The sequence below is a fragment of the Benincasa hispida genome, chromosome 11 (genome assembly GCF_027475165.1).
Source record: "Benincasa hispida cultivar pf3 chromosome 11, pf3_genome.v1.1, whole genome shotgun sequence".
Taxonomy (NCBI): Eukaryota; Viridiplantae; Streptophyta; class Magnoliopsida; order Cucurbitales; family Cucurbitaceae; genus Benincasa; species Benincasa hispida.
This window is the reverse complement of record NC_143488.1, coordinates 79,442,451-79,469,414: the sequence shown is the minus strand read 5'-3', so window position 1 is coordinate 79,469,414 and position 26,964 is coordinate 79,442,451. Positions and strand designations below refer to the sequence as shown.

Below are 26,964 nucleotides of genomic sequence, written 5' to 3'. Positions count from 1 at the left end.
ATACATGCACATTTAAGTGCATTAAAGATTATTCAAAATCTATGGTATGTTCAAGAACAATCAATAAATTAATTGTGTTTATTAAAGTTAAAAATTAGAAGTACGTATCTTAAAAAATTTAACAAAAATATATTATGAAAATGGACATAAGTCAATTGATAGATAGATGTATTAATGACGTGGGTCCAAATCCCCTCACCATTGTACTAAAAAAAATGAACAAAAATATATTGCTTTTTAAATATATATATACATATCCTCAAAGTTTCAAAACTATGATGGATTAAACCCTAACTTAATTGATAAAATCCTGATTTTCCTTCTTATTTCTGATAAACTACATACAAGATCACATTTATTTCAAATCTATCATTCCAAACAAAATTAAATACTTAGAAATCATTTTGATTTCATCAAATAACATCATTTAAAATTACTTCCTACTAGTACTACTTTCTTGATACCGAAATAAGGCCCAATCTTTCCTTTCTTTCCTTTAGCTTATTAACATCATTATGATACAAACCTGATTTCTCAACTGCCATTGAGACTTCCCAATTGTGAAACAGAGCCACATACATAGAGGAAACATAGCCATCCATTTTCAATTAGATATTCAAGAAAAACAACAATAGTCACCAAACTTATATCAATTACCATATTCAATAGGATGTTAGACACCGCAAGGCATGTGTAACAGTTCATAAAGTTTTCAAATAGGTAAATGATAACATAGGCTTATTAGTTATATATTTCGACGTTAATAAAAGTCTCTATCTTAACCTGGGGGCCAATTCATTTGTCGTCCCCCCAAAAGGTGAACATGAAGATGATAAACCGATTGACCTGCAAGAAAAAAGCAGAATCAAATGGCTTGATTATTTAAATAATAATAGAAGATATTTGTTATTGAGGGTAAGATGGAGATTAGAGTACTAACATCCACTTGGTCCATCGTTAATTACGACCCTAAAGCCATCGTCTAACCCTTCTTGTTTGGCAATGAGCTTGGCAGTGTAAAGAAGGTGGCCGAGAATCTCCGTGTGCCTCTCCTCAGCCTACAAAAAGCACATGAAATATACAATGGATATACAAATGAAGTAACAATTTCCCTTTTCTTATGGTTACTTAAGGTAGCCAAATTATGTGCAATGGTATTTCATGTTCAGTTCAATGGTGTGAAATGGTATTAAATGAAAGGAGATATACAAATGGGCAATACAAAAAAATTGGCCCAGACCACGGGAAGCCAAGGCAAGAGCAAAAGAAAGACAAGGGCTTCATCTTTCGTCGAAGACTAAGAAACAAAGATAAATACACATCTCTTTGGCTAAAGACACCCAAAGAAGGGTGTTTTGCCGTAAACCAAACTTTCTATCGAGATATCTCCACCTCCTAAAGGCCCTCCCATTTTCCTCAAGCTAGATGTTCTAACTTTAAAAAAGTCATACAAAATGTGTGTGGGTGGTGCGTGCGCACACTCGTTTCAAATAATGTTTTCTAGCGTCAACACAACTTTGAACAGCCCATTGAAATCAGCAAGCTATTAACCAGCTTAACGCAAACACAAATCCCAACTAAACAATTCCATAATTTATAGAGACCTGGAATAGTCCAAGTGAAAGAGAGAGATACCTTTTAGGTTTCTAAAAGTACAGCTTCTTATATTCTAGAAGTCTAATCATTGCAATCCAAAGACCGCAATACACCTTTGAAGTGTTAAAAAGCCTTGTAATTGATTTTTTGTTTTTATTTTTTGAGAATTGGGTTTGTTTTCTCACCCTTTCCTAAAAGTAACATTTGAATGCTTAACCAAATACCAAAAATTAAAAACATCTTTGAAAATACTTTTTTAAGTTTTCAAAACTTGGCATGGATCATGAGAAAATGGTTCGAAAGTAGATAACAAAACAAAGAAACTCATAGGTGGAAGTATTGTTTATAAGATCAATTTCCAAAAACCAAAAACCCAATGGTTATCAAAAGGAGCCTAATTAATTGAAAAATCTCTTTAACTTGTGACAAATTACTTATGCAGTATATTTATTTAGATTTTATTTCAATCAATCTCTTTTGTTTTTATTTTTTGAGAATTGAGTTTGTTTTCTCACCCTTTCCTTAAAGTAACATTTGAATTCTTAGCAAACTACCAAAAATAAAAACTTCTTTAAAACAACTTTTTTAAGTTTTAAACTTGGCATGGATTGTGAGAACATGGTTCGAAAGTAGATAATAAAACAAATTCATAGGTGGAAGTTGGTGTACGTATTCAAAATTAGAGTTTTGGTTTACTCCAAAAGTGGTATCAGAGCAGCAATATCCTCGGACAAATGGTGGGAGGAAGACACGTGCATCCGAGAGGAGGAGATGATGCTCCAGCGTTAGTTCAAGAGGTGGAAGACACCCCCACTCTCTCTCCAAGATCCACCACACAGCGCTTGTTGTTCGTGGAAAGAACCTTGGAAGGAATGCAAGAACCGTTGAACAATCTTCAAGAATCTGTGGCAATGATCATGAGAAAAATGAATGCAGGGTTGGCACCGGCCCAAGTTGAAGAGGAAGCTCCGGTTTTCAATCAAATTTGGGGAAGGAGAGGAAGAAGAGGCGTTGGAGGACCAAGAAATTTCCAGTTTCATCAAGAAAACTTTCAAGAACGGGGTCCAAGAATCCATAGACCCCTCCAAGAAGACATCCAATGGTGCAACAAAGGCATCAAGAATTCCAAGATTGGATTTCTTCAAGCGAGGGTAATTTAGAAGAAGAATATTTTGATGCAAGAAGAGGCCAAGAAGGCAAAGGTAATGCTTGGGGAGATTTTTATGACTTTCAATGGCAAGCGTGATATAGAGGCATTTCTTGAGATCAAGAACATGGAGAACTTCTTCAATTATATGAACACTCTGGAGCACGAGAAGGTACGGTTAGTAGCTTTTAAATTGAAGGGGGGTGCATCCGCTTGGTAGGATCAATTGGAGGGAAATCGTCAATGGCAAAGCAAGAGACCTATTCAAACATGGGAGAAGATGAAAAAGTTGATGAAGGAGAGGTTCTTCCTCCAAATTATGAGCAAGCCTTATACAATCAATACCAAATTGTAGACCAGGCTCTCGGTCAGTGGCTGATTTCGTGGAAAAATTCCACCGTTTGGGGGCAAGAATTAATTTGGCTGAAAATGAACAACACTTGATTGCAAGATTCATTGGAGGATTGCATATGGACATCAAAGAAAAGGTGAAACATCATAAATTCAATATGTTGGCTGATGTAATTGCTGTTGCCGAGACTATGGAGGAACTTAATGAAATGCGATCCAAGAAATTTTCAAGAAAGAACCCGTGGGAGGCATCTTCAAGCAAGAAAGTAATTTCCTCATCCAAAATCACTAATAACCCATCTTCCATGTCCTTGGCCAAAGAAAAGGAAAAGGATGGCTTGGAGGGAGTATCAGAGAAGTCTACAGAAACAACCAAGAAGAAAATCCAAAAACCATATAATCAGCCCTCTTTGGGTAAGTACCTTCAATGTGGCCAGGCTGGTCACTTATCCAATGAGTGCCCACATGGTAGCTTACATGGAAGGAGATGAAGAAACCCTGACTGAACATAGTAAAGAAGAAGAAACTGAGCTCATTGAACCGAATGATAGAGATAGGGTATCTTGTGTTCTCCAAAGGATGTCAATCACTCCCAAAGGAGACTCAAACCCTCAAAGACATTGCCTCTTCAAAACACGATGTACAATTAATGGTAAAGTGTGCAATGTCATTATTGACACTGGAAGTAACGAAAATTTTGTCTCCAAGAAGTTGGTGGCACCTTGAATCTTAAGGTGGAAGCTCATCCAAACCCCTACAAAATTGGTTGGGTGAAAAAAAGTGGTGAAGCACAAGTAAGTGAAATCTGTACTCTCTCTCTTTCAATTGGCAGTAGTTATAAAGACCAAATAGTATGTGACGTCCTTGAAATGGATGTTTGTCACATACTTTTGGGAAGACCATGGCAATATGATACTCGAGCTTTGCATAAGGGGAGAGAAAATACTTATGAATTCCTTTGAATGGGCAAGAAAGTAGTTCTACTTCCATTGAGCAAGAAGAATAATGAGGGAGTTAAACAGAAGAAAGAAGACAGAAGCTACTTTTTTACCACAATCAATGGTAGAAGCTTGATGAAGGAAAGAGAGGCTGATGTCTTAGGACTTGTAGTTGCTGAAAAGTCCAAAGACACTCAAAATGGTGAAATCCCTCTAGAAATACAAAAACTTTTTTATGAATTTCCTCAATTGAAAGATGAACTCGAGGAACTACCACCCTTGAGGAACATCCAACACCATATTGATTTAATTCCAGGAGCAACATTACCACACCTCCCTCATTATCGAATGAGCCCAAAGGAATACGAAATTTTACATCAACATATTGAAGAGCTCCTAAAGAAAGGCCACACCAAACCAAGTTTCAGCCCATGTGCAGTGCTCGCTCTTCTTACTTCAAATAAAGATGGAAGTTGGAGAATGTGTGTAGACAGTCAAGCAATCAACCGAATCACAGTGAAATGCCGTTTTTCAATTCCAAGAATAAGTGATTTTTTCAAAAGTTGATTTGAAGAGTGGCTATCATCAAATAAGAATAAGGTCAAGCGATGAATGGAAGACCACGTTCAAGACCAATGAAGGACTTTTTGAATACCTTGTTATGTCATTCAGTCTTTCAAATGCCCCTAGCACATTCATGAGACTCATGAACCAAGTATTACAATACCCTTTTCTTAAGAAATTCATTGTCGTATACTTTAACAATATCTTGGTTTATAGGATTTCCCAATAAAGTGGTTCACGACCAAAACAATGGGATTTGTCCCTTGCTCAAGCAGAGTTTGCTTTCAATAATATGAAGAATAGATCAACGGGAAGATGTCCCTTCGAACTAGTATATGCTCAACCTCCTAGACTCACATTTGATCTTGCCAATTTACCTTCTTCTGTGGATATTAGACTTGAAGCTGAAAGTATGATTGAAAGAATAGAAGAATTGCACAAAGAAGTTCATGACCATTCAGAGAAGACCACACAATCTTACAAGGAAACTAAAGACAAATCAAGAAGAGAAGTCAATTTTAAAGAAGGAGACCTTGTCATGATCCACCTACGTAAGACAAGGTTCCCAACTGGAACTTACAACAAAGCTGAAAAATGGACAATGGGGCCTTTTAAAATCCTACAAAGATATGGTTCGAATGCTTATCACATTGAGCTACCGATTGACCTTCACATCAATCCAGTATTCAATGCAGCAGATTTAAAACCCTACTTTGCCCCTGATGAATTCCAATTAGATTCTTAATAAGCCTCAAGGTTGAGTCAGAATTTTAGGGGGGTTGAGAATATGGTGTACTGAGAATAAATGTAAGGGAGTTGGAATAAAAATTAGTTAGTGAATAGTTAGTTACTAGTTAGTTAGCTGTTATTCGGCCTTACTTGTAATCATTTTTCCTATAAATAAAACATCTCTCTCCCTCATTTGAGAAAGAATTGATAGTAATTCAAAATTAGAGTTTTGGTTTACACCAGAACTAGTGTTTATAAGCTCAATTTTAAAAAACCAAATACCAAATGGTTATCAAAAGGAGCCTAAATAATTGAAAAATCTCTTAAGCTCGTGACAAATTACTTGTGCAGTGTATTTATTTAGATTTTATTTCAATCAATCTCTTTTGTAGTTTAACCCACAACAGGCAAAATATTGTGAGTTACTAAATTCAATTGATGTGTGCATGTACTAAACAATTAAATAATACATAAAATACTAACATTTTCATAATTACAGTTACAAATTTGAATACATGACTTGATGAACGACTCAAACTAACTTGCTTTTGGTTGAATAACTTGAATTGGGAGTCTGAGACCATCATCTAACTACAATCATTTGAATGGGGCAAATATGCCACCCAAACAATTGAGTAGAACTGGAAAAGTCACTAAACTAAATCCAAACCAAATAGCAAACACTCCTACTAGAGATTTTCTTGCCATGGTTAGAGTACTTAACTGCCACTCAAATTCTTCTCTTCATTCTAAAGATAAATCTAATTTCTCAAACATTATTTCAAATATGTAGTGGATAAGTCATAATATGAGATCAAAATAAATTCAAAAAGGAACTGCCAGAAGAACTAAGTCAATGGACACTTAAAAGCAGAGAGTAAAAGACCCAGTAAAGTAGTACCTTAGATAATCCAGATAACCCATCCTTAACTTTTGGAATGATTAGAATATGTGTAGGAGCTTGTGGTGCTATGTCCCTAAAAGCAAGGACCTGCCATTATAATGAAATTGAAACATAAATTAATTGAAATCACAATGACGGAACATAACTTTAATTCCAAGTATTCATCTCATGACAACATCCAAGCAAGATGTATAAAACAAAATGAGTGGTTTAGGATAATAATTTAAAGGAACCTTGTCATCCTCAAAGACCACCTTAGATGGAATTTCCTTATTAATGATTTTGTCAAATCTGCAAAAGTAACAAACCAAAAACATTAGTTGCAACTTGAAATGCGTTTTTGTGAAATGTAATGATTTTTTTCCCTCAACTAGATAACAGTTACATGGTCTTCTCAAAGGAGAGTACAGAACTAACTCCAAAAGGAAAGAAATAAAAATAAATATTGCTAGCAACTTCCCTAATATGCAACAACGTCAACTAATTCTTATAAGGAAAAGTTCAAACTTTTACCACCTTGCTTCGCTCGGTACGTCAAAACCTACGCCTTTCAATTTCATCAAACCCAAACTTGAATAAATTGTGCAATTAATGCCTCATCAAAACTAAATATAAAATTTAATCATGAACTTCAAGTAACAAAATAACTCTCGTGAAATTATGCAATTAATAACTCTAATGAAACTTAAGTAACAAAATATTCAATATCAAACCACAAAAATACCAATATTGAACAATGAAAATACCAAACTAAGCAGCAAAGTTAAGTCGGTAAAATAGTGCTACGTTTCAATGATAAAATGTTAAAATTAAGCCAGAAAGAATCCCGTCATGACCAGAATAATCAATTCCAACAAAAATAGTAATTTCCAGCGAACAAAAGTACTCTAACCAAGCCACAAATCTCCAAAACACACACACACACATACATATATAGATACCTTAAAAATTGAGGGTTTAAAATTTGAATTGTCAAGGTATAATTTGAATTTTTCCCTGTCAATAATAAACACAAGACAAACAATATAAAGAAGTCCAGTACTCAACCTCATGCACATTTGAAGATTCTTGCATGGATAGATAGACGATCCAATGTCAAATTGGTTTTTGCATAGTCCCTCAAATAATACATTAGAAATTTGTCCTGTCGTAGGAAACCTACATATGATTCATGTATCAAGCTTCTCCTTAATGAAGTGTTTGTCCAAAGTCCACTTCAAGGTTTTTTGTCCTCGTGAACTACGAACATTGCAATATTTTTGTGTTCATCATAGAAGATCCATATAGGAGCCAACTAGGAACACTTTACCTCTTCACAAATTTCATCTCCACTCACAAGTTCCAAAAGAAAATCCCAAAATTATACTTCGCTATTACTCATAGTCATAGCAACTCTATTTCATTTATTGCTTTGCCAAGTGACTAGGTTCCCTCCAACAAAAACACAGTAGCCTAAACACTGTTTTTTTTTTATTAAGTCTTTGTGATTTAAACTTTCCTCCACAATGTTTTCGATGATGACTTTGTGAAAGATTCTTATGAAGGGGTTTTTTGTTCGTTATTTAATGAGGAGAATAAGGATGTATGACGTATCTTCAAACAATAGTGATAAGGTTATTCCGCTTTCTTCCATTAATGATGCAGAATTCTCCTTCACTACCTTAGCGTTTAAAGAAATTATCTTCCTTCCTTGACATGTGTGTTTGTCAGATGCGTGAAATTCCACCATTTTCCCAAAAAAAAAAAAAAAAACTAATTTTGCTTAAGAACATAGGTCTAGCAGCTCAGTAAAACCGTAGTTTTAAAGGGTCACAAAATTGCATCAGGTGAAAGCGGTCTCAGGTTCTTCTTTGGTCTCTCTAAGTTACTGTGTGGGGATTTCTTCATTACAGATTTTGACCACTTCTTCCATTTCTCACCTTCCAAGAAATCGAAAACAAATGCTGATCATTACTTTTCTTCTATATTAATTTAAAGAAAATAATAATAAATAAGCTGCCGCAATCTCGATTACCGTCTCATAGATAGCTCCTTACAGCAATTAATCCCCTTCCCCCTCCCCCCCACCCCCCCCCAAAAAAAAAAAATATAATAATAATAAACAAATAAAAATCGAATCCTACTCACGTTAGCTCGTTAAGATTCTAGTATCAGTTCAACATCTGATTTCTGAAAAAACATCTTTAAACCTCACCGTACTCATAGAACCATTAGCCTTCTGCTTTGAGCATGCGCTACATGCACAAAACAGCCAAAAAACACACACACAAACAACTATAAGAAAAATCAACAAATTCCATTCTCTGATTACTCAATAGCCATGAAACTGATCATCAGCAAATCAAACACACAAAAAAAATCCCAATTACAGGGGGATATAAAACTTGAAAAAATAAAGAATGTTGGTTGAAGAAGCTCACATGGTGGGGGAATCGGAAGGAACGGCTGCAAGAGCCGCTTCCTGCTCGGAGGATGCCATGGAAATTGAAAGAGAGTGGGAAATGTGGGAGCTCAGAACTGAGAGTCGAGTCCTGGGTTTTATATCTTCATTGATCATCACAGCCCTAATTCTTTTGATCTTCTTCCTCGAATTCCGTGTCTCTTTACATTTCAGGTTGAAAAAACCCCTCTTGCCTTTTTTGGCAAATTAGAAGCTGCCACGTGGTCCTGTCCTTTTCATATCTATCAGAGATGATTTTTTTTTTCTTTTTTTTACATAAAAATAGATTTTTTTGTTTCTTTGTTTGGGTCCATTTTGGTATTTTTAAAAATTTCACTTTTTTATACTTTTAGCTTTGGTTATTTTTTAAAAAAATAATTTCTAAATATTTGAATCACTAATTACTAAATTTTTATAAAAAGGAATCACTAAATTTTTATAAAAAGGAATCAATGGACGAAAGGTTCAATCGATGCTCTTCTTTCATGAAATATAATCAACATATTTCGTTCTTTTTCTTTTTTTAAGAATCAGTTCGACAAAATTTTAATAGTTAACTTTAATGATAAAACCTTTTTTTGTTCTACGTTGAAATATAATATTTATTATTCTAGATTGCTTTTTTACTAAGTTTTTTATATCAATATTGAAAGTCAATTGATACTTCTAATATATAATATAAATATTAGATTAACTATCAAAAAGAATTTATAAGAATATCTAATGGATATGAAAAATAAAAAAGGGTGCGGAAAGGAAAAAAAAAAGGGTTAAGTGAGAAATTTTTTTGTTTATTTTTTTACCATTCCATCTTTTCTAAAAATTAAATTTACTTTCATATATTAAAGTATAAATTAAAATTAATATGTAAATATGGTACTCTATTTTACAAATAAATTAAACTACAAAGTTTTTTTTTGAAAAAATGGGATTTTTTAAATATAGGAAAATGGACTAAACTATTTACAAATTATAGCAAAATTTCTCAAATTCGCTAGTACCCAACTATAGCCTAGTAAAATACCATAAAGGCCCAGCCCACACGCAAAAAGCATGTCAAATCCATGTTAGTTACCCGATCCAACTCACGCGACCCATGATTTTTTCCACGACTTTTCCCTCCAACCCACGTGTGCTAAGGTTCATCTTCATTTTTATCGTTCCAATCTTCAAATTCCTCTTTATCATTGTAGTTCTTCTTCTTCTTCTTCTCCCACCGTCACTGCGATGCATCTTCTTCTTATTCACTTTTGTTGCCACTACTTCTTGCTCTTCTTCTTCTACTACTTCTATTGTTGTCGTTGTTTCAATTTTATAAGGATTTAATAAATCAACCACTCAACTGTTCAAGGTTATAACTCTTTTCTTTTCTTCTCATCAATTTATCAGTGGTCATAATTATTAAACCTAATTTTTGTTCAGTGATCATATTTATTAAACCTAAATTTTGTGGACAGGTAGCAAAACAAAGAAAATAAAAACTGAAAAGAAGGAGACAGTAAAACCAAAGGTGTATAAGATAGACAACGATATAATAGCAACTATCTATCATTTATAGACAACGATAGACTATTATCTTTGTCAATCGCTGATAGTCCCAATCACATTGTTGTGTGATAAAAAAAATAGTAGTCTATTGTAGTCTATCGGTGTTAGACAACAATAGAAAAGTATCATTGTCTATTAGTGATAGACAAACATACACTACTATCCTTATCTATCACAAGCACAATGATGCTAGTATTGTTTTCTAATTATTTAACATGTGTTTACTTGTAGCTTTGTATGCTTCCATTGTTGGATTTAGTGTCTTAAATCCCGTATATATTGTAGTTTGTATTTTGAAAGAACAAATTATTTATTTAATAAAATAAGAGATATTTTATTTGACATTCGTATTGCATTAATTCAATCCAATAAATTAAGATTTAAGGTTATGTCATGTCACTTGAATAGTATGTGGTAGACATACAAATGGTTCATGTTCAAGTTATAATCTAAAATGTCGGCAGTTAATGGATAAGATTTGATGTCTTATCCTGGTAACACTACAGATATGACTAGAGACGTCCACGGAGTGGGGCAGAACCAGGGATGCCATTCTCATCCTCATCCCCGCTCCCCATTTCATTCCCCATTCCCTTGAAATTTTCCACAGGGATGGGGCGCGGGGATCGGGTTCCTCGCGGGGAATTTTTTTCATTATTTTTTTTTTTTTGTAAAAAGTCAATTAATTTAAATCACTAATGTGAGAAAATTTTAATTAAATAATTAACTTTATCTCTAAATTATTTATTATGGTTAGTTTTATATGACAATTTGAATTTAAAGATAAATTAGAATTGATTAGATTAGAATTGTGTTTTTCTTTGAATCTCGCATGATTTAGATTTGCTTTTGTGTGTTAGATTGACGCCCCTATCACGATCGCATATCTTAGCTAGTTAAATTCAGGCTCGCACGTATCCTTGTAATCGTCTATGCTTTGAATTTATCCTTATAGCACTGATTAGATGAGCATGCTTAGGTGTATAAGTCAACCTTGAATCTTTGCATCGCATGTTTAATCCAGATTTAAAGAATAAATTGATTATTTGAACATGGCGTTCCTGACACTTAATCAACATAGTTGAATCATTGTTCTTAATGCATGTGTTTCTAGTTCTTTATAGCCGCTAAGGACCCAATTGCATATAGGAGCATATAGGTTAATTAGGGTACGATCTTTCTAGTCTTAATTACGAATTAGGACGCTCGATTGGTAGAGATTAGTTAATTCGCATCGATTGAGTAGTCATGCATGCATATTTCGAATACATGATATTTTGGCAGAAAACAATGATTTAATTTACATTGAATGGCTATTTGATCTGAGAATTAGATGAATCCATTACCATTCCGTATATCCCTTGCAATTTATCTTTCTTGCATGTTTTCAATATCAAAACAAAAACCCAAAACCCCATTTTTACTGTTTTTCCACGGTCAAATCTAACCCAAAAGAAATTAATTTTTCTATTCTCTATGGTTCGACCCCACACTTATCACTGTTGCTACGTTTTAGAAGTAGTATGAGTAGTCTGGTGATTTTACAAATTTTCTTTTATTTCAGTTTGGAGTTGAATTAACGACATCAATCCTCGAGTCGAACAAAAATGGTGTTGTTGCCGGGGAAGCCATTGACATTTCGTTAGTTAAATTTCTAGTTAGAGTATTTTTTTTTGCTTTTTATTTGTTTTCCTTTTTGTGTAAGTATTCTAAACATGGATAGATATCATCAACAAGGATGGGACAATCAAGTGGAGCATCTCGATAAGTGTGATGGGCTTTGATATGTTTGAAACGACATCCAGATCAGTCAAGAATTTCCTGAGCCAAACAACTTCCTTAGCAGCTTCACAAATCGCTACATACTCAACCTTCATTGTGGAGCCAGCAATGCACCCTTGCTTGGTGCTCCTCCAGACTACTGTCCCTCCATTAAGAGTGAACATTGATCCTGACGTGGATTTCCTAGAATCCTTATCAGTTTGGAAATTAGAGTCCATGTATCCGGTAAGGATCAGATCTTTAGAATCATACACGAGCATGTTGTAACGACCGGAATTTTCGAAATCTCTAACATGGGTCGTTACTATGGACATGCATGCATGGAATTTAAATTGACATCTTTTCATAACTTAGTAAAAAATAAATAAATAATAAAACCAAAAACCAATAATTAGAACAAAATACTTGAAATTCAAGTAGCAGGGTACCCTAAAAACCATAAGACAAACTAGAAAATCCTCATGAAAAGTTTGAGAATACAAATACCAAAATTTCAATTCCAACACCAAAACTAGAAACTTTAAGACATCAAATCCTAAAAACATATGTCTGATCCCAGTGGCTCGATCACGGATTCCGCTTGTCATTCACCGGCATGCTCTTACCCTTACCTGAAAAAAAAAAAACATAAGAAAAAGTGAGTATAAAAGAATACTCAGTAAGTAACCCCACTATCGGGGTCAGGCTAAGCATTTATGTCCAATAAATACAACATGAACTGAAACCCTCTACTAGTGGGCCCTAAAGATTTCTCTTACATGACTTACTCTTTTTCCCTTCCCCTAAAGTACCTCTCTTACGTACACCCCAAGTCTTCTCTATGAATGTAAGGACATGTACCTCTTTCTACACATGGTTATGCATGCACCTCTTTCTTATATATATAACCCACTGAATGTGTATCTCTTACGTACACATGGTTATGCGATTCCAGTAGTAAGATTACTTATCAAAGAATTTGGACTCAATATGAACAAATTTATCTTCTTCCTTGTCTAATACGAATCTTGAATTGAATCCCAGAGTGTTTGTTCAAGCCAAACTACAGTTGAGCTTCAGACATGAAATTCATACAACTCGATGAAACAAACTCTAACTTCACCAATCGACACCTCAATGCATAAAGAAAAAAACTTTAATCCAAATCTGAAACACAATGGGCATGAACCGATTGATGTTAAAATTAAATGAACATTAAAAAAATCAACCGTAAACAATCCAAACTGCAGAAATCTTACCCAATCGATAGATTCAGCGATGACAAAAGTGGATGATGCTTGAGCAGTGACTGAATGGAAGATATGAAGAAGAAACTGACGTGGTGGCTTTGGATGGCGTCGAACGGCTGGACTTCAGATCTGGGTGGACGAGCGGCTGGAAACTTGCGAACGGCGCGGAGACCCATGAACGAAGAGGCAGACGACTGGCGGTGGCTCGCAGACGCGCAGGTGTGGGACGACGTGATCTGCTGGCGAGGACTTGGCTGAAGGGACGGTGGCACGCGGCGTGAAGGCTCAGCTGGAGGCGAACGATTGGGCGGCGCGAGGGAGTTGGGCGGTGAGGCAGTGAGGCTAGGGAACGAGGTGCGACTGGCGAGGGCTGCTGGGACGGGCAGCTGGCTGTATCGACGGTGAGAGTGGCAGCGTCCGACTGGGCTGTGCGGCAGAAGGAACAGGGTGCGAAGGGCGGCGTGGGTTTTGGTAGGAGGGGGCGGTCACGTGGGTGAAACGAAAATGAGGGGGAGAAGGTTAATTTAAAAAAATAATAATAAAATCAATAAAAATAGAATAAAATATTTTATTTTATTTTATTTTATTCTTTAAAACCCAAATAACTATACATACATATATGTATATATTTCTAAAATTCTTTCTTTTGTTTTTTTTTTTTTTTAACATTAACTTAAAAATTACATTAATGCGAAATTAAAAAAATCCAAAATTTTCCTTTAAACTAAATTTCAAACTAACAAAAATATCCTTAATTAATACAAAGAATGTGTTGAGTTAAGTTACAAAAAACTCGAAATGTTACATTCTCCCCTCCTTAAAGATTTTTCGTCCTCGAAAGTTCATTCTTGAAAAAACTCCGGGTATTGGGCCATCATCTCATCCTTTAGATTTCAAACTGATTCATTATACCATGTATACCAGTATTTCAAATCACGGTATGTGAAGATCTATACTTTTCCTATATTAATAACACTTCCAACTCCAAAATAAACACTAATTCGAAAACATAGGTTAAAGGATTTAGCATAATCGTAGCTACTGGCACTCACCACCATGTACCCTCAGTGCATCCGCTATTAATCATGTTGACAAATAAGCTCTTTATGTCTTGGTTTACACTCTCTATTGTACTTATATCTATTACTATTTTGGCCAGCTTTAGTTTTGACCTTTCTCATGTAGAACTTGTCTTCACAAAAGAGTTAAGCTACTCTCCTTATAGAAACAGTCTGAACTAATGTGGTTCTCAACCACCCAATCTATGACTAAATAACTTTAAACTTTACATATTCAAAACTACCAAGGTTACAACTATGCTTCATTACGCCAACAAATCTAACATGCCCTCTTCTTTTCACGTGCCAAAACAATAACTTTGTATAGGAAAAATGGAGCAAACATGGTCTTTCATACTATCTTAACATCCTTTAAAACTGAAGGTGCAAGAGAATGCAAGAAAACATAGACTCAGACAACCCTAGGGTGTTAGGACCTAAAATGAGAAATGTACCTTTCACCATAGCGTCTGACCTCTCTGTCTCATGTCAAGTTATGGCATTGTTCCTATTCCATTGTTGTTGTTTGCTTGAACCCACCTGGTCTTGACCCAAAGGTTGGTCCCTACCATTTGTAGTGCTCCTACAAGGGCACCCATATGCCATATGCCCTTCTTGTTCGCAACGATAACACACCCCTGCTTCAGCTAAGCAACGACCCTAGTGACACTTTCCGCATGAGTTACAGATTGAATTTTCCTCTTTAATAGTTACAGGTTTCCTTTGCTGAGACTCAGAAGTCTTCTGGTCTGCTTTTCTTTTCTGCCCCGTAGAGGCCCTAATTCCGAACAACTTGTTGTACTCTTCTCCCTCCTAGGAGTCAATATCAATCCTCACGGTGGTCCGCAGTACCGCAGCATAGGTTTTAAGGTCAAAAGCATGAACCATACCTCGTAATCCGCTTCTCAAGCCTTGAACGAAGCTTTCTGTCCTCGTTGCCTTGGTGGCTACCAGCTCAAGGGAAAAATGGGACAATTTATCAAATTCCTGCTCATATTCCTCTACTGACATAACTCTCTGTTTCAAATTCAAGAACTCTGCCTGCTTGTTGTATATGGTGTTGACTGAAAAATATTTTTCGTAAAAACACTCCTTAAACTGCTCCCAGGTTGCAAGTCCCCCTCTAGTATCAATCATTTTCTCCGCTGAACGCCACCAAATTTATGCATTGCCAGTCAGCATAAAAATTGCACACGGGAGTTTGTGCTCTTTCAGACACCTCATAAAACAGAAAATCATCTCGATCGAGGACAACCATATCTCTGCTTTCGTGGGATCCTTCAATGATCCATCAAAGGGGTGAGGGTCAAACTTCCTGAAATCCCTTAAGTATTTAGCTTTAAGGGACAAGTTCTGCATGTTCTGATTCTGTGGTTGGGTCAGTTGCACCTATGTCGGTGGTATCGGTTCCTACTGAGTCTGATTTTGAGTTGTCTTCTGCCATTGTGATGCGGATCAATTCTTGTATCCTCTCCATCAGGGATGATATAACAGCTTCCCCAATCCTTGATTCCATCGCCTTCTCGTCAACTTAAGCCACATGTGGGTTTGGAGCTATCGGGGCGTTCTGACTTCCATCAGCTCTCTCTCTCTTTGCAACCCCTGCGGGGAAGAGTCCCGGACCCATGGGTGCTATACTTGGGAATCTTGAACCCCTCCTTTAACTGTCCTCTTTGCGTTGAACTTAGGTGCCATGTCTTACTAGGAACCCACAGATCGGCTTTATTGGTTCCCTTATCAAGAAAACATGTTTACTAAGGCATTATATTAACTAATCTCATGCATTACATACTGAAAATCCTTACTAGTAAGACATACCTGGCGATGACAAGGAATATCTAGACTTACGCAGGAAGTCAGTCTTCAGAACCCAAACACATGGGCTCTGATACCAACTGTAACAACTTGACTTTTCGAGATCTTTAACATGGGTCATTAATATGGACATGTATGCATGGAATTTAAATTGACATCTTTTCATAATTTAGTAAAACAAATAAATAACATAAAACCAATAATTCCATTAAAACTAAATAACTGAAATTCAAGTAACAAGATACCCTGAAAACCATAAGACAAACTAGAAAATCCTCATGAAAAGTTTGAAAATACAGATTCCAAAATTTCAAGTCCAAACATCAAAACTAGAAACTTTAAACATCGAATCCTAAAAACATGAGCGGAAGCATATATCTGGTCCCAGTGGCTCAATCACGGATTCCACTTGTCATTCGCAAACATGCTCTTACCCTTACCTGGAAAAAAAAACATAAGGAAGAGTGAGTATAACAAAATATTCAGTAAGTAACCCTACTATCGGAGTCAGGTTAAGCATTTATGTCCAATAAATGCAACATGAATTGAAACTCTCTATTAGTGGGCCCTAAAGATTTCTCTTACATGGCTTACTCTTTTTCCCTTCCCCTAGAATGCACCTCTTACGTACATCCCAGGTCCTCTCTATGAATGTAGGGACATGTACCTCTTTCGTACACATATTTATGCATACACCTCTTTCATATACACATAACCCATTGAATGTGTACCTCTTACATACACATGGTTATGTATACACCTCTTTCGTATACACATAACCTACTGAGTATGTACCTCTTTCGTACACATGGTTATGTAAATACCTCTTTCATATACACATAACCCACTGAGTGTGTACCTCTTTCGTGCACATGATTATGTATATACCTCTTTCGTATACACATAATCCACTGAGTGTGTACCTTTTTCATACACCCAAGATCCTCTCTATGAATATAGGGATGCATATCTCTTTTGTACACATGGTTATGTATACACCTCTTTCGCATACACATAACCCACTAAGCATGCACCTCTTCTGTACACCCCAGTACTCTCTAGGCATGTATCACTTTCATATACATCAGCCCTAGTACATCTCTTTCATGTACTAGTGCCCTCGGACATACATCACTTTCATGCAATCAAATAATCTGGAAAGGAAAAGAGGTTGCATCTAACTTCATATTACATATAACATTCACATAATCATGAGTTCTCTAAAATCTCCTCATCAAGGTCACGTTAATCAACCTCAACGAACGTGTTAAATCTAGTTTTAATGGATCAACTCTAGTACATCACTTTCATGCACTAAATCATGTAAACAATCAAACATTCGAAATTTCATAATACATCATATGACTTACACATTTTCATAATAAACCACATAACTATACACATCAACAAATGCTTGAACATTTGTCTAGCTTTAAGACATTCTAGTAGTAATGTCGCTTAACTCATAATTTAGGGTCATGCTCACCCGTCCTTTTAATATGCCTCATAAAATTCTAAATCATACTCATACATTAACATGCTTCAAACATATCATCACATGCTCATATGTCTTTTCTAAACAGTCCATTCAATCTCCGAACAATTAAAATTATCCTTGTAAACAATTGTAGGGTCATTAGTATTAAATCTACAGTTTATCGCCTGGCACAAAAGCGATTCTAATAGTAAGATTACTTACCTTAGAATTTGGGCTCAATCTGAACAAATTTATCTTCTTCCTTGCCTAATACGAATCTTGAATCGAATCCTGAAGTGTTTGCTCAAGCCGAACTACACTTGAGCTTGAGATACGAAATTCACAAAACTCGATGAAACAAACTCCAACTTCACTGATCGACACCTCAATGCATAAAAAAAAACTTTAATCCAAAGCTGAAACACAATGGACATGAACCGATCGATGTCAAAAGTAAATGGACATTCAAAAAAATCAACCGTAAACAACCCAAACTGCAGAAATCTTATCCAAATCGATAGATCCAATGATGGCAAAAGTAAACGACACTTGAACAGTGACTGAATGAAGGACGTGAAGAAGAAGCTAACGTGTGGTGGCTTTGGACGGTTCAGATGGACTCGCGAATGGCTGGGCTTTAGATTTGGGCGGACGAAAGGCTGGAAACTTGCGAACGGCGCGCCGACCCACGAACGAAGCGGCCAGACGACTGGCAGCAGCTCGCAAACGCACAGGAGAGGGACGACACGATCTACTGGCAAGGACTTAGCTGAAGGGACTGCGGCGTGCGGCGTGAAGGCTCAGCTGGAGGCGAACGATTGGGCGGCGCGAGGGAGTTGGGCGATGAAGCGGTTCGGCTGGGGAACGAGCTTTGACTAGCGAGGGCTGTCGGGACGGGCAGCCTTCTGGATCAACGACGAGAGGGGCAGTGTCCGACTGGGCTGTACGGCAGGAGGAACAGGGTGCGAAGGGCGGCATGGGTTTCAGTAGGAATGAGCGGTCACGTGGGTGAAACGAAAAGGAGGGTGGGAAGGTTAATTTAAAATAATAATAATAAATAAATAAATAAAAATAGAATAAAATAAAATAAAATATTTCATTTCATTTCATTTTATTCTTTAAAACCCAAATAACTATACATACATACATATATTTCTAAAATTGTTTCTTTTTTTTTTTTCTTTTTAACATTAACTTAAAAATTACATTAATGCTACATTAAAAAAATCCAAAATTTTTCTTTAAGCAATTAAATTTCAAACGGACAAAAATGTCCTTAATTAATATAAAGAGTGTGTTGAATTAAGTTACGAAAAACTTGGAATGTTACACATGTTCCCTTGTTGTCTTTAGATACTTGAGGATATTCTTAATTGCAGTCCAGTGATCAAATCCTGGATTAGACCAATATCTATTGACTATCCCTATCGCATAGTAGATGTCAGGTCTAGTATACAACATCACATACATTAGGCAGTCAACAACCCATGCATAGGGGATCCGTCTCATTTTCTCAACCTCTTGAGTTGTCTTAAGACACTGTTCCTTAGATAATATAACTTCATGCCTGAAAGGTAGTAAACCTCTCCTGGAGTTTTGCATCGAATACTTGACAAGCATTTTTTCAATGTACGATGCTTGAGACAGAGCTAGCGTTTTGTTCTTTTGATCTCTAAATATCTGAATTCCTAGAACAAACTAAGTCTCTCCCAAATCTTTCATTTGAAATTGGGTCGCTAGCCAGTTCTTAACTTCAATCGGTAGACCTACATCATTTCCAATGAGTAGGATATCGTCTACATACTAACTAGGAAAGCTACTAAACTGTTGATGATCTTCTTGTATACACAAAGCTCATCAACATTCTGATCAAAGCCATAATATTTGATTACAGTATCAAACCTTATATTCCAAGATCGATAAGCTTGCTTCAATTCATAAATGGACCGATTAAGCTTGCAAACCTTTTGCTCTTAACCGTGGGTTATGAATCCCTTAAGCTGCTCCATATAAATGGTCTTCTCAAGATTGCCATTCAGAAAGGCAGTCTTGACATCTATTTACCTTAATCTTATAGTCATAATATGAGGCAATAGACAGGAGGATCCGGATAGACTTCAGCATAGCAACAAGTGAGAAAGTCTCCTTATAGTCGACTCCCTCAACTTAGGTATAACTCTTTGCCACTAGTCTAGCCTTGAAGGTTTGCATTAAGCACCACGTTTTCGCTTGTAGATCCATTTGTAACCTATAGGTTTAACCCTATCAGGTAGATCTATAAGATCCCAAACCGAAATGAAGTATATTGACTTTATTTCGAGATCCATAGCTTTGATCCACTCATCTTTGTCAACATCTTATATTGTCTTCTTGTAAGACAATGAATCCTCAACATCTCTATCAGCCACCATAGCTAAGATTTCTGTTCATGAACATGTGGATTTGCAACTCTCCCATTGCGTCAAGGTTCCCTCAACACTTGAGATGGATTTGATCTACTAGATGATCCAACTTCAACAACTCTCATTTAGGAGTTGAGTTTTTCAACAACTCTTGTTGAAAGTTCAGTAGATTCTTTGGAAAGTTCATTTAACATAACCTTACTACGGGGCTTGTGCTCCCTTATGTGGTCTTCTTCTAAAAAAGTGCCGTTTATTGATACAAAAACTTTATTTTCCTTAGGATTGAAGAAGTAACCGCCTCTCGTTCCTTTGGGATAGCCTATAAATAGGCACAGTTTTGAACGAGGTTCCAGTTTCTTGGAATTTGCCTCAAGCACAAGTGCTGGGCAACCTTAGATTCTGAAATGACGTAAACTAGCTTTACGACCATTCCATAACTCCAAAGCTATTCTCATAACACTTTTGGATGGAACACATTTCAAAATATACGTTGCAGTCTGTACTGCAAAACCTCAAAACGAATCAGGTAAGGAAGAGTAACTCATCATAGACCGAACCATATCCAATAAGGTTTGATTTTTGCTTTTTGATACCCATTCTGTTGAGGTGTACCAGGTGCTGAAAGTTGGGATACTACACCATGCTCTATCAAATAGTTCTGGAATGTTAGATCTAAAAACTCTCTACCTCGATCGGATCAAAATGTCTTAATTGTTCTACTTAATGCATTTTCAACTTCAACCTTGAATTCTTTGAACTTTTCAAATGATTCAGACTTATGTTGCTAATGGGGAAAATATATTGTTTGCGTTAATTGTTATGCGTTGATGGTCATGTGATGATCATGCGTTGGTCTAACGAAGATGCAGAATACGTTAATCGTGTATGCGATGATCATGCGTCTCTGTCACAAGTTTTCTTGCTCACTCACCAAGTATAACAAGATCGCAAGTTTCTCGTGTTGATATGAGGTTGAACATAGGGACTTGCAACTAAAAGATGATTGTAAAATAATGCGTTTGAGTCGGAGAATAAAAATAAAATTAAATATATTGATGAACTATGCATTACTCCTACTCCTAGCTAAACAGACTAAACAATTGAAGATTGACTATGAGAATCGATAGAGTTGTGGTAACTATTAACGTGAAATAAGATGCATGGAGAAGTAGATTTTGGGGGGAGAAAGGGGGGAGGGGGGAATACCACCAAGTCCATACTAACGCATAACATGGAGAAGTAGAGTTTGAGAGGTGGTCAGCCGCATGCTTTATATCTCTATAACGCATGGTTGCATTGAGAATAAGGTTATTCCTATCTCGAGGAACATGCTTACTTTGCTTAGTCAGTTCCACTACTTACCCTCTCGGACAGTTGGTTATAGTTCCTTCGCTCATAGATAAGAATTATGATAGCCTCGCACTAAGCAAATAGGATGGACTCACTATACTCGTGAAACATACACCTCTCGATGGTTTTCTACATACGTCATATCTTTATGCCACATGATTGAGTATGCAATAACTCTTGAAATCTACACTTAACTCATTATAGTGGAAGAAAAAGATGATAAAGTAGAAGAAGATGATGAAAATGATGTTAAAGGAATTAAAGAAATACATTGGTTACAAAATGTATTAATGTCTTAAGCTAAAATGTAATACAACACAGAGGAGAGAAGAGAGGTGGAAGGCTAGATGTAGGCAATCTCTTGCTTCCATTAGATGTGTGTCAAGGCTGCTGGTAGTGCAATGGATGGGTGGTGGAGTAGTCTCTCTTGAGCTCTATCTCCGACGAAGCTCCGACCATCAATCAGAGGAAGTTGTGGAAATGAAGAACTCTCAAAGAATCTTTGCTCATGCTCTCATCTGTGATCACAAGAATTTTCCCAAGGCAGAGTCAAGAACTTTAAAAGAATCTCTGCTCATGCTCTCGTCTGTGATCGTAAGAATTTTCCCAAGGCAGAGTCCCAGATGCTTTAAATTTGAGCTTAAGGGCTATATTTATAGAGCTCAAACGCCGACAGCTTTGATAATCCCGCTCTGAATCAGTACCATTACTGACACGGTAGATGAAATGTCATCATGATCTTATCTCTTTGATACTCCCAAGGTATGCATTCATGATTGTTTCTTCTGAAGTATCAACGCATTCCACCCACTTTGTGATCAATCTTCTATCACGGTTATCACTCTGTAGTTGCGGAATTTCATGCAATGGACTTATCTTCATTAAGATCAATGCCTGTGATGGTTTGGGATCAATACATGTGATCAATTCCTGCGACAACTACAAAATAAACATTTTGACGCAAAATAATGCATGATATAGGGTTAGCGGAGATTTTCAATGCTGATCGATGCAAGCTCATTATTCCACATGAATCTTTAGCAATATTAACATATATTCTACTCATCAACCCTAATAATTCTAAATAAAAGGCTGCAATAGCTTGTATTTCTACAAGTTATCAGTTGCATTAAATAAACATACCCATATATTGAATAATCATCAGCAAAGGTGATGAAATATTCAAACTCTCCTCTTGCTTTTACATTCATCGGACCACAAATGTCAAAATGTACTAGTTCTAAGGGTTCTTTGGCCCTGTGATCTGATTCAGTAAAAGGTCTTTTAGTCATTTTGCCTTCAAGGCATGACTCACACACAGGTAAAGCATTTTCTTCTAACTCGGTTAGAAGTCCATTCTTCACCAACCTCTCAATCCTCTTGAGATTGATGTGTCTTAATCTCATATGCCAAAGTTGGACATTTTCTTTAAAAAAAGATTCTAAGTCTTTTATTTTGAGTTACCATATTTTTAAACATTTCAGTATTATAGAGGACTTTAATTGCTAATGGTCTTAGCACATAAAGATTGTATTTCAATTCAACAGAACAAATATTGACAACATTTTTTGAAATAAACACTTTATTTACAGAGAAATTTATACAATAACTTTGTTCTAATAAACACTTTATAGAAATTAAGTTCTTCTTTAAACCATGAACTACATACACATTTTCTAGCAAAATATATTTATTATATAAAGTTAACTAGAGACCTCCCACTACCATAGCTGAGACAATGTGCCCAGTTCCAACTCGCACCGTCATTTCCCCAGTTTTCAGTTGCCGCCAGGAATTAATTCCTTGAAATGAAGAAAAAAAGTGGTTAAGGGCATCCGAAACAATTATCCAGGCTTAATCACCATTCTCCACTAATCAGGTTTCTAAAACAAACAAATCATATTTACCTTGCTTGGTCTTCTTCTTTTCTGCCAAGTATTTGGGACAGTTTCTCTTCCAATTTTCCTCTTGGTTGTAATAGAAATAGATTCCTTTTGCAACCTTGGCTTTCTTGCCCTTTTGAGTAGCAGCTAGTGGGTTAGCTTTCCCCTTTCCACCTTCATTCTTCTTCCATTTTTTGGTGCCGGAAGAAAAAGGCACAGACTTTGTCCCAGAGGTTGAACCTTTGTGGAACTTCTTAGAGGATGAAGCAATATTTGCTTCACCCTTCTGTTCTTTGGTTTTCATCAAGAATTGGAAGGTCTGTAGCTCGTTAAGCAAGGTGGTCAGGTTGTAGTCAATCATATTCATAACAACATTGTTACGAAACTGTAGGAAATTTTCAGGTAAAGATTCCATAATGAAGCTAACCTGACTAGCTTCATCGATGACGGACTCATTCATCTCTGCCATGTTGAAGTGGACCATCATGTTGAGAACATGTTCTAGAATAGATGTCCCTTCTTACATACGAGCATTGAAGATGTATTTGAGAGCGTCGTGCCTAAGCTGTGCAGATGGTTGTTTGAACATTTCCCTCAGCGACTCCATAACATCACGTGTCGTGAGTATAGGCTTATGCTTCTTGGCCCAGACTTCGGAAAGACTTGCCAAGATGTACGCTTAGGCCTTCCTGTTTGCCCATGTCCAACGCTCGTATGCTTCTCGGACATTTCAAGCAGCATTTAGAGTTGGAATGGGAGGACAGTCCTCTATTAGGACAAAATGAAGGTCATCGATGATTAGGATTGTATTGATCATATTTTTCCAAGATGTATAATTTTCGCCCGTTAATTTGTAAGAGCGAGTAAATTTAGAGTTGCGAAAGTCATTTTGAATGAGTTTACTGAAACCATACAAATTATTTATATTAATCTATTTGCATTAAACTAATAAGACAAACCAATCAATTTTAGCAAAATAGTCTAATATACCCTAAGTGATATCTATTTTGCAATGATTTTTCAGTGAGGCAGGACGAAAGCCATTGTAGGGTGATTAGATGCCCCTTCACTGAAATGAGACTATCTCAACTAATAGACAGAACAACTCATTATTATTGTAACCATAGTTATCATTGTTCGGTCTAAAAATTATTAGACTCGCTTAACAATTCTTGTAAGTGTAACCCCTCATTTTAGGTTTTAGAGTTCCGCCCCAATGAGCCAACCGTAGGAAAAAACTGACTGGGACATGAAATTAAAGTAATCCTATCCATTGTTGGAGTTTGAATAAAGCGTCATGCAACAATGCCATCCGTAGAGGGACAATCAAGGTTTCATGAGGCCATGCATGAAACTTTACTTCAAATTAATGAGAGAGACTGAGGGATGTGTTATCACACGTCCCGCTCCCACTTACTATAAACACTCTCTCCATTCACCTTGATATTGATCTATATAAATGCCATCTGTAGGGAGATACTCAAGATGCCTTGAGGCCGAGTATAGATCTCACGGTGTGAACTTTTAGGGAGAAACGTAAATAGGAAAAATGAAGTATTATATACCCAATTTTCCTCCCACCGAGTGTTTTATCTAGGGTTAATTAACTTAGAAAAAACTGATTGCCTTTGAATAGTTAAACAATTTTGATGAAGGTCTATTAAACACTTTAACAAATTTTAATCAAACATTGCATGCTTATAAAAAATCTATCTAATTCACCTTTCCAAGTAAGTTCTCAGGTAGGGGTGTTACGTTTCCGTCAACTTAAATAACTCAGCCTAGACAGAACTAGTCTTAGATAAAAGGTCCCTTATAGATACATTTGTTATAATGTTAATCTTTTAATTAAGAACTAATTTAATCCTATTAAACTGATTAAAATATTAAACTTAAATTTTTAATCTCGTGAGAAAAGTAATCTTACGTCTATCCAAATCATGTTTTAAAATAATTTTAAAAGATGGTTTTAACTTAAGGTTTGCATGCAATTATGAATTATCAATTTTAATTTATAATTTCATTTAGTTATAACTATTATAAATAAATGAAACAAATTAAAACATAAAATGCATGCTTTGACATATTTAAATTATAACATTCATAAATTAACTAAGGTAGTGTCATGTTTCATGCAATTTCATTTCATTACTAATAAATATAACATTTATATAATTAGGTAATGAAACATACTATAGCATACATCCATACATACATTGAACTATATATTATAACAATTATAATATAAATAATGCATGGATATGCTATTAATGAATACATGCATATATTATAATAATTATATAATATGATGCATGAGCATGCTATAAAATTAAATCATGCATCTAAAATTATAACATTTATAATATGATGCATGAAATTAAAAGCATAATTTATGGTGGGATTTTATACTATATGGCATACGTTTTGGCATATAATAATAAAATTAAATCATACATCACATGCATAATATAAAAAAAATTAATAGACCGGGATTGGACACCTATTAGAAAAAAAACTAACAATTACAAGATAAATGTCTATTTGATTCGAAACTGGTGAACCAGGCCTTGAACAGTTCGAACCAAACTAGGAACTGGTCCAGATGAAACCAAATAGCTCGAACTGGAGAACCTATAAACTAAACCAGACCAGTAGACCACGAACCACGCGCGAACCTGAGTTGAACCACGTGAAATCTGCCTCGTAGCATCGTGACACTACGAATAAATCCTTCGTCTGCCGCATCGCAACGTCGCAATGCTATTGTACAATCGCACACTGTACAGTTTCGAACTCCTTCGAAACTCTTTCGATTTTCGCCTCAAATTCTCCAAAATTTGGTCGAAAACTTCACGAACGACTCAACAACAAATATTATAGACTTGATCGAAAATTAATGTCTAAAAAAATGGGCCCTTACAAAACAAATTTGTAAAAAAAAAAAAGCGATAAATTTATACAGCCCAATCCCGAAACATCCATTAACGCAAACCATTCAACACAGAATTCATCATATGAATAAACAGAATGATTTACCCACCAACACTGTAAAAACCATTCTGGAAAATAAAGGAAAATTGGGATCAAACCTAAAAGCTCTGATACCAATTGAAGAAACCCTTTGAAAAGTCCTTGAGTGGAACACAAGACCGTCTCAATTTTCCAATTTCATAGAACACATAATTTTTTTAGATGAACAAAAAAATTATGCATTTAATTTAGAAATTTATAGCATGCTTAAAACGAAATACAGAAATTAAAATTAGGGTTCATAACCCATAAGTTTGAAGAACGATTCTTCAATTGAATCCCTCAAATCGATGAACATTACCACGAAATTTTCTTTATATTCTCTGTGATGAGAACCCAAGAGTTTGTGGTCTCTGGCTATTTTGGTGAGGGAATTAGAGAGATAAAAGAAGAGGATAAGGATGATAGGAATGTCATATCTCTGTAACTTTCTATGTTCTCTATGAAAGAAAATATCAGAGAAAGAAAAGGGAAAAAAAAACAGTCTGCCCCACTATCACGTAGTGGAGAGAAAGATGGGGGAGGGAATTAACTCCCTCCCAAAAATGATATTAAAAAATCATTTATTTAATAAATCATTTATTATATAAATTTATATGATAACTACCTTATCATATAATATATATACTAAACTATATATTATATCAAATATACTATAACCTATAGTTACAATGCGCTCCTACTAATGACTTTTAATATAAATCCCATTTATATTAAATTT

General features: G+C 35.7%; 1 protein-coding gene and 1 long non-coding RNA gene across 2 annotated transcripts; both read right to left on the bottom strand.

Moving 5' to 3' along the window:
• Window positions 1–580: 580 nt before the first annotated feature.
• HIT3 (HIS triad family protein 3) lies at window positions 581–8,867 on the bottom strand. The gene is made up of 5 exons (XM_039049198.2): window positions 8,650–8,867; window positions 6,463–6,520; window positions 6,227–6,316; window positions 941–1,058; window positions 581–846 (listed from the first exon to the last, which is right to left on the bottom strand). The coding sequence occupies exons 1-5, from the start codon at window positions 8,784–8,786 to the stop codon at window positions 779–781; spliced, it is 471 nt and encodes a 156-aa protein (XP_038905126.1). The 5' UTR covers window positions 8,787–8,867; the 3' UTR covers window positions 581–778.
• Window positions 8,868–16,287: 7,420 nt separating this feature from the next.
• LOC150032931 (uncharacterized) lies at window positions 16,288–18,582 on the bottom strand. The gene is made up of 3 exons (XR_016524773.1): window positions 18,169–18,582; window positions 17,801–17,951; window positions 16,288–16,541 (listed from the first exon to the last, which is right to left on the bottom strand). It is a non-coding gene; the product is annotated as an uncharacterized LOC150032931 (long non-coding RNA).
• Between the last annotated feature and the right edge of the window lie 8,382 nt (window positions 18,583–26,964).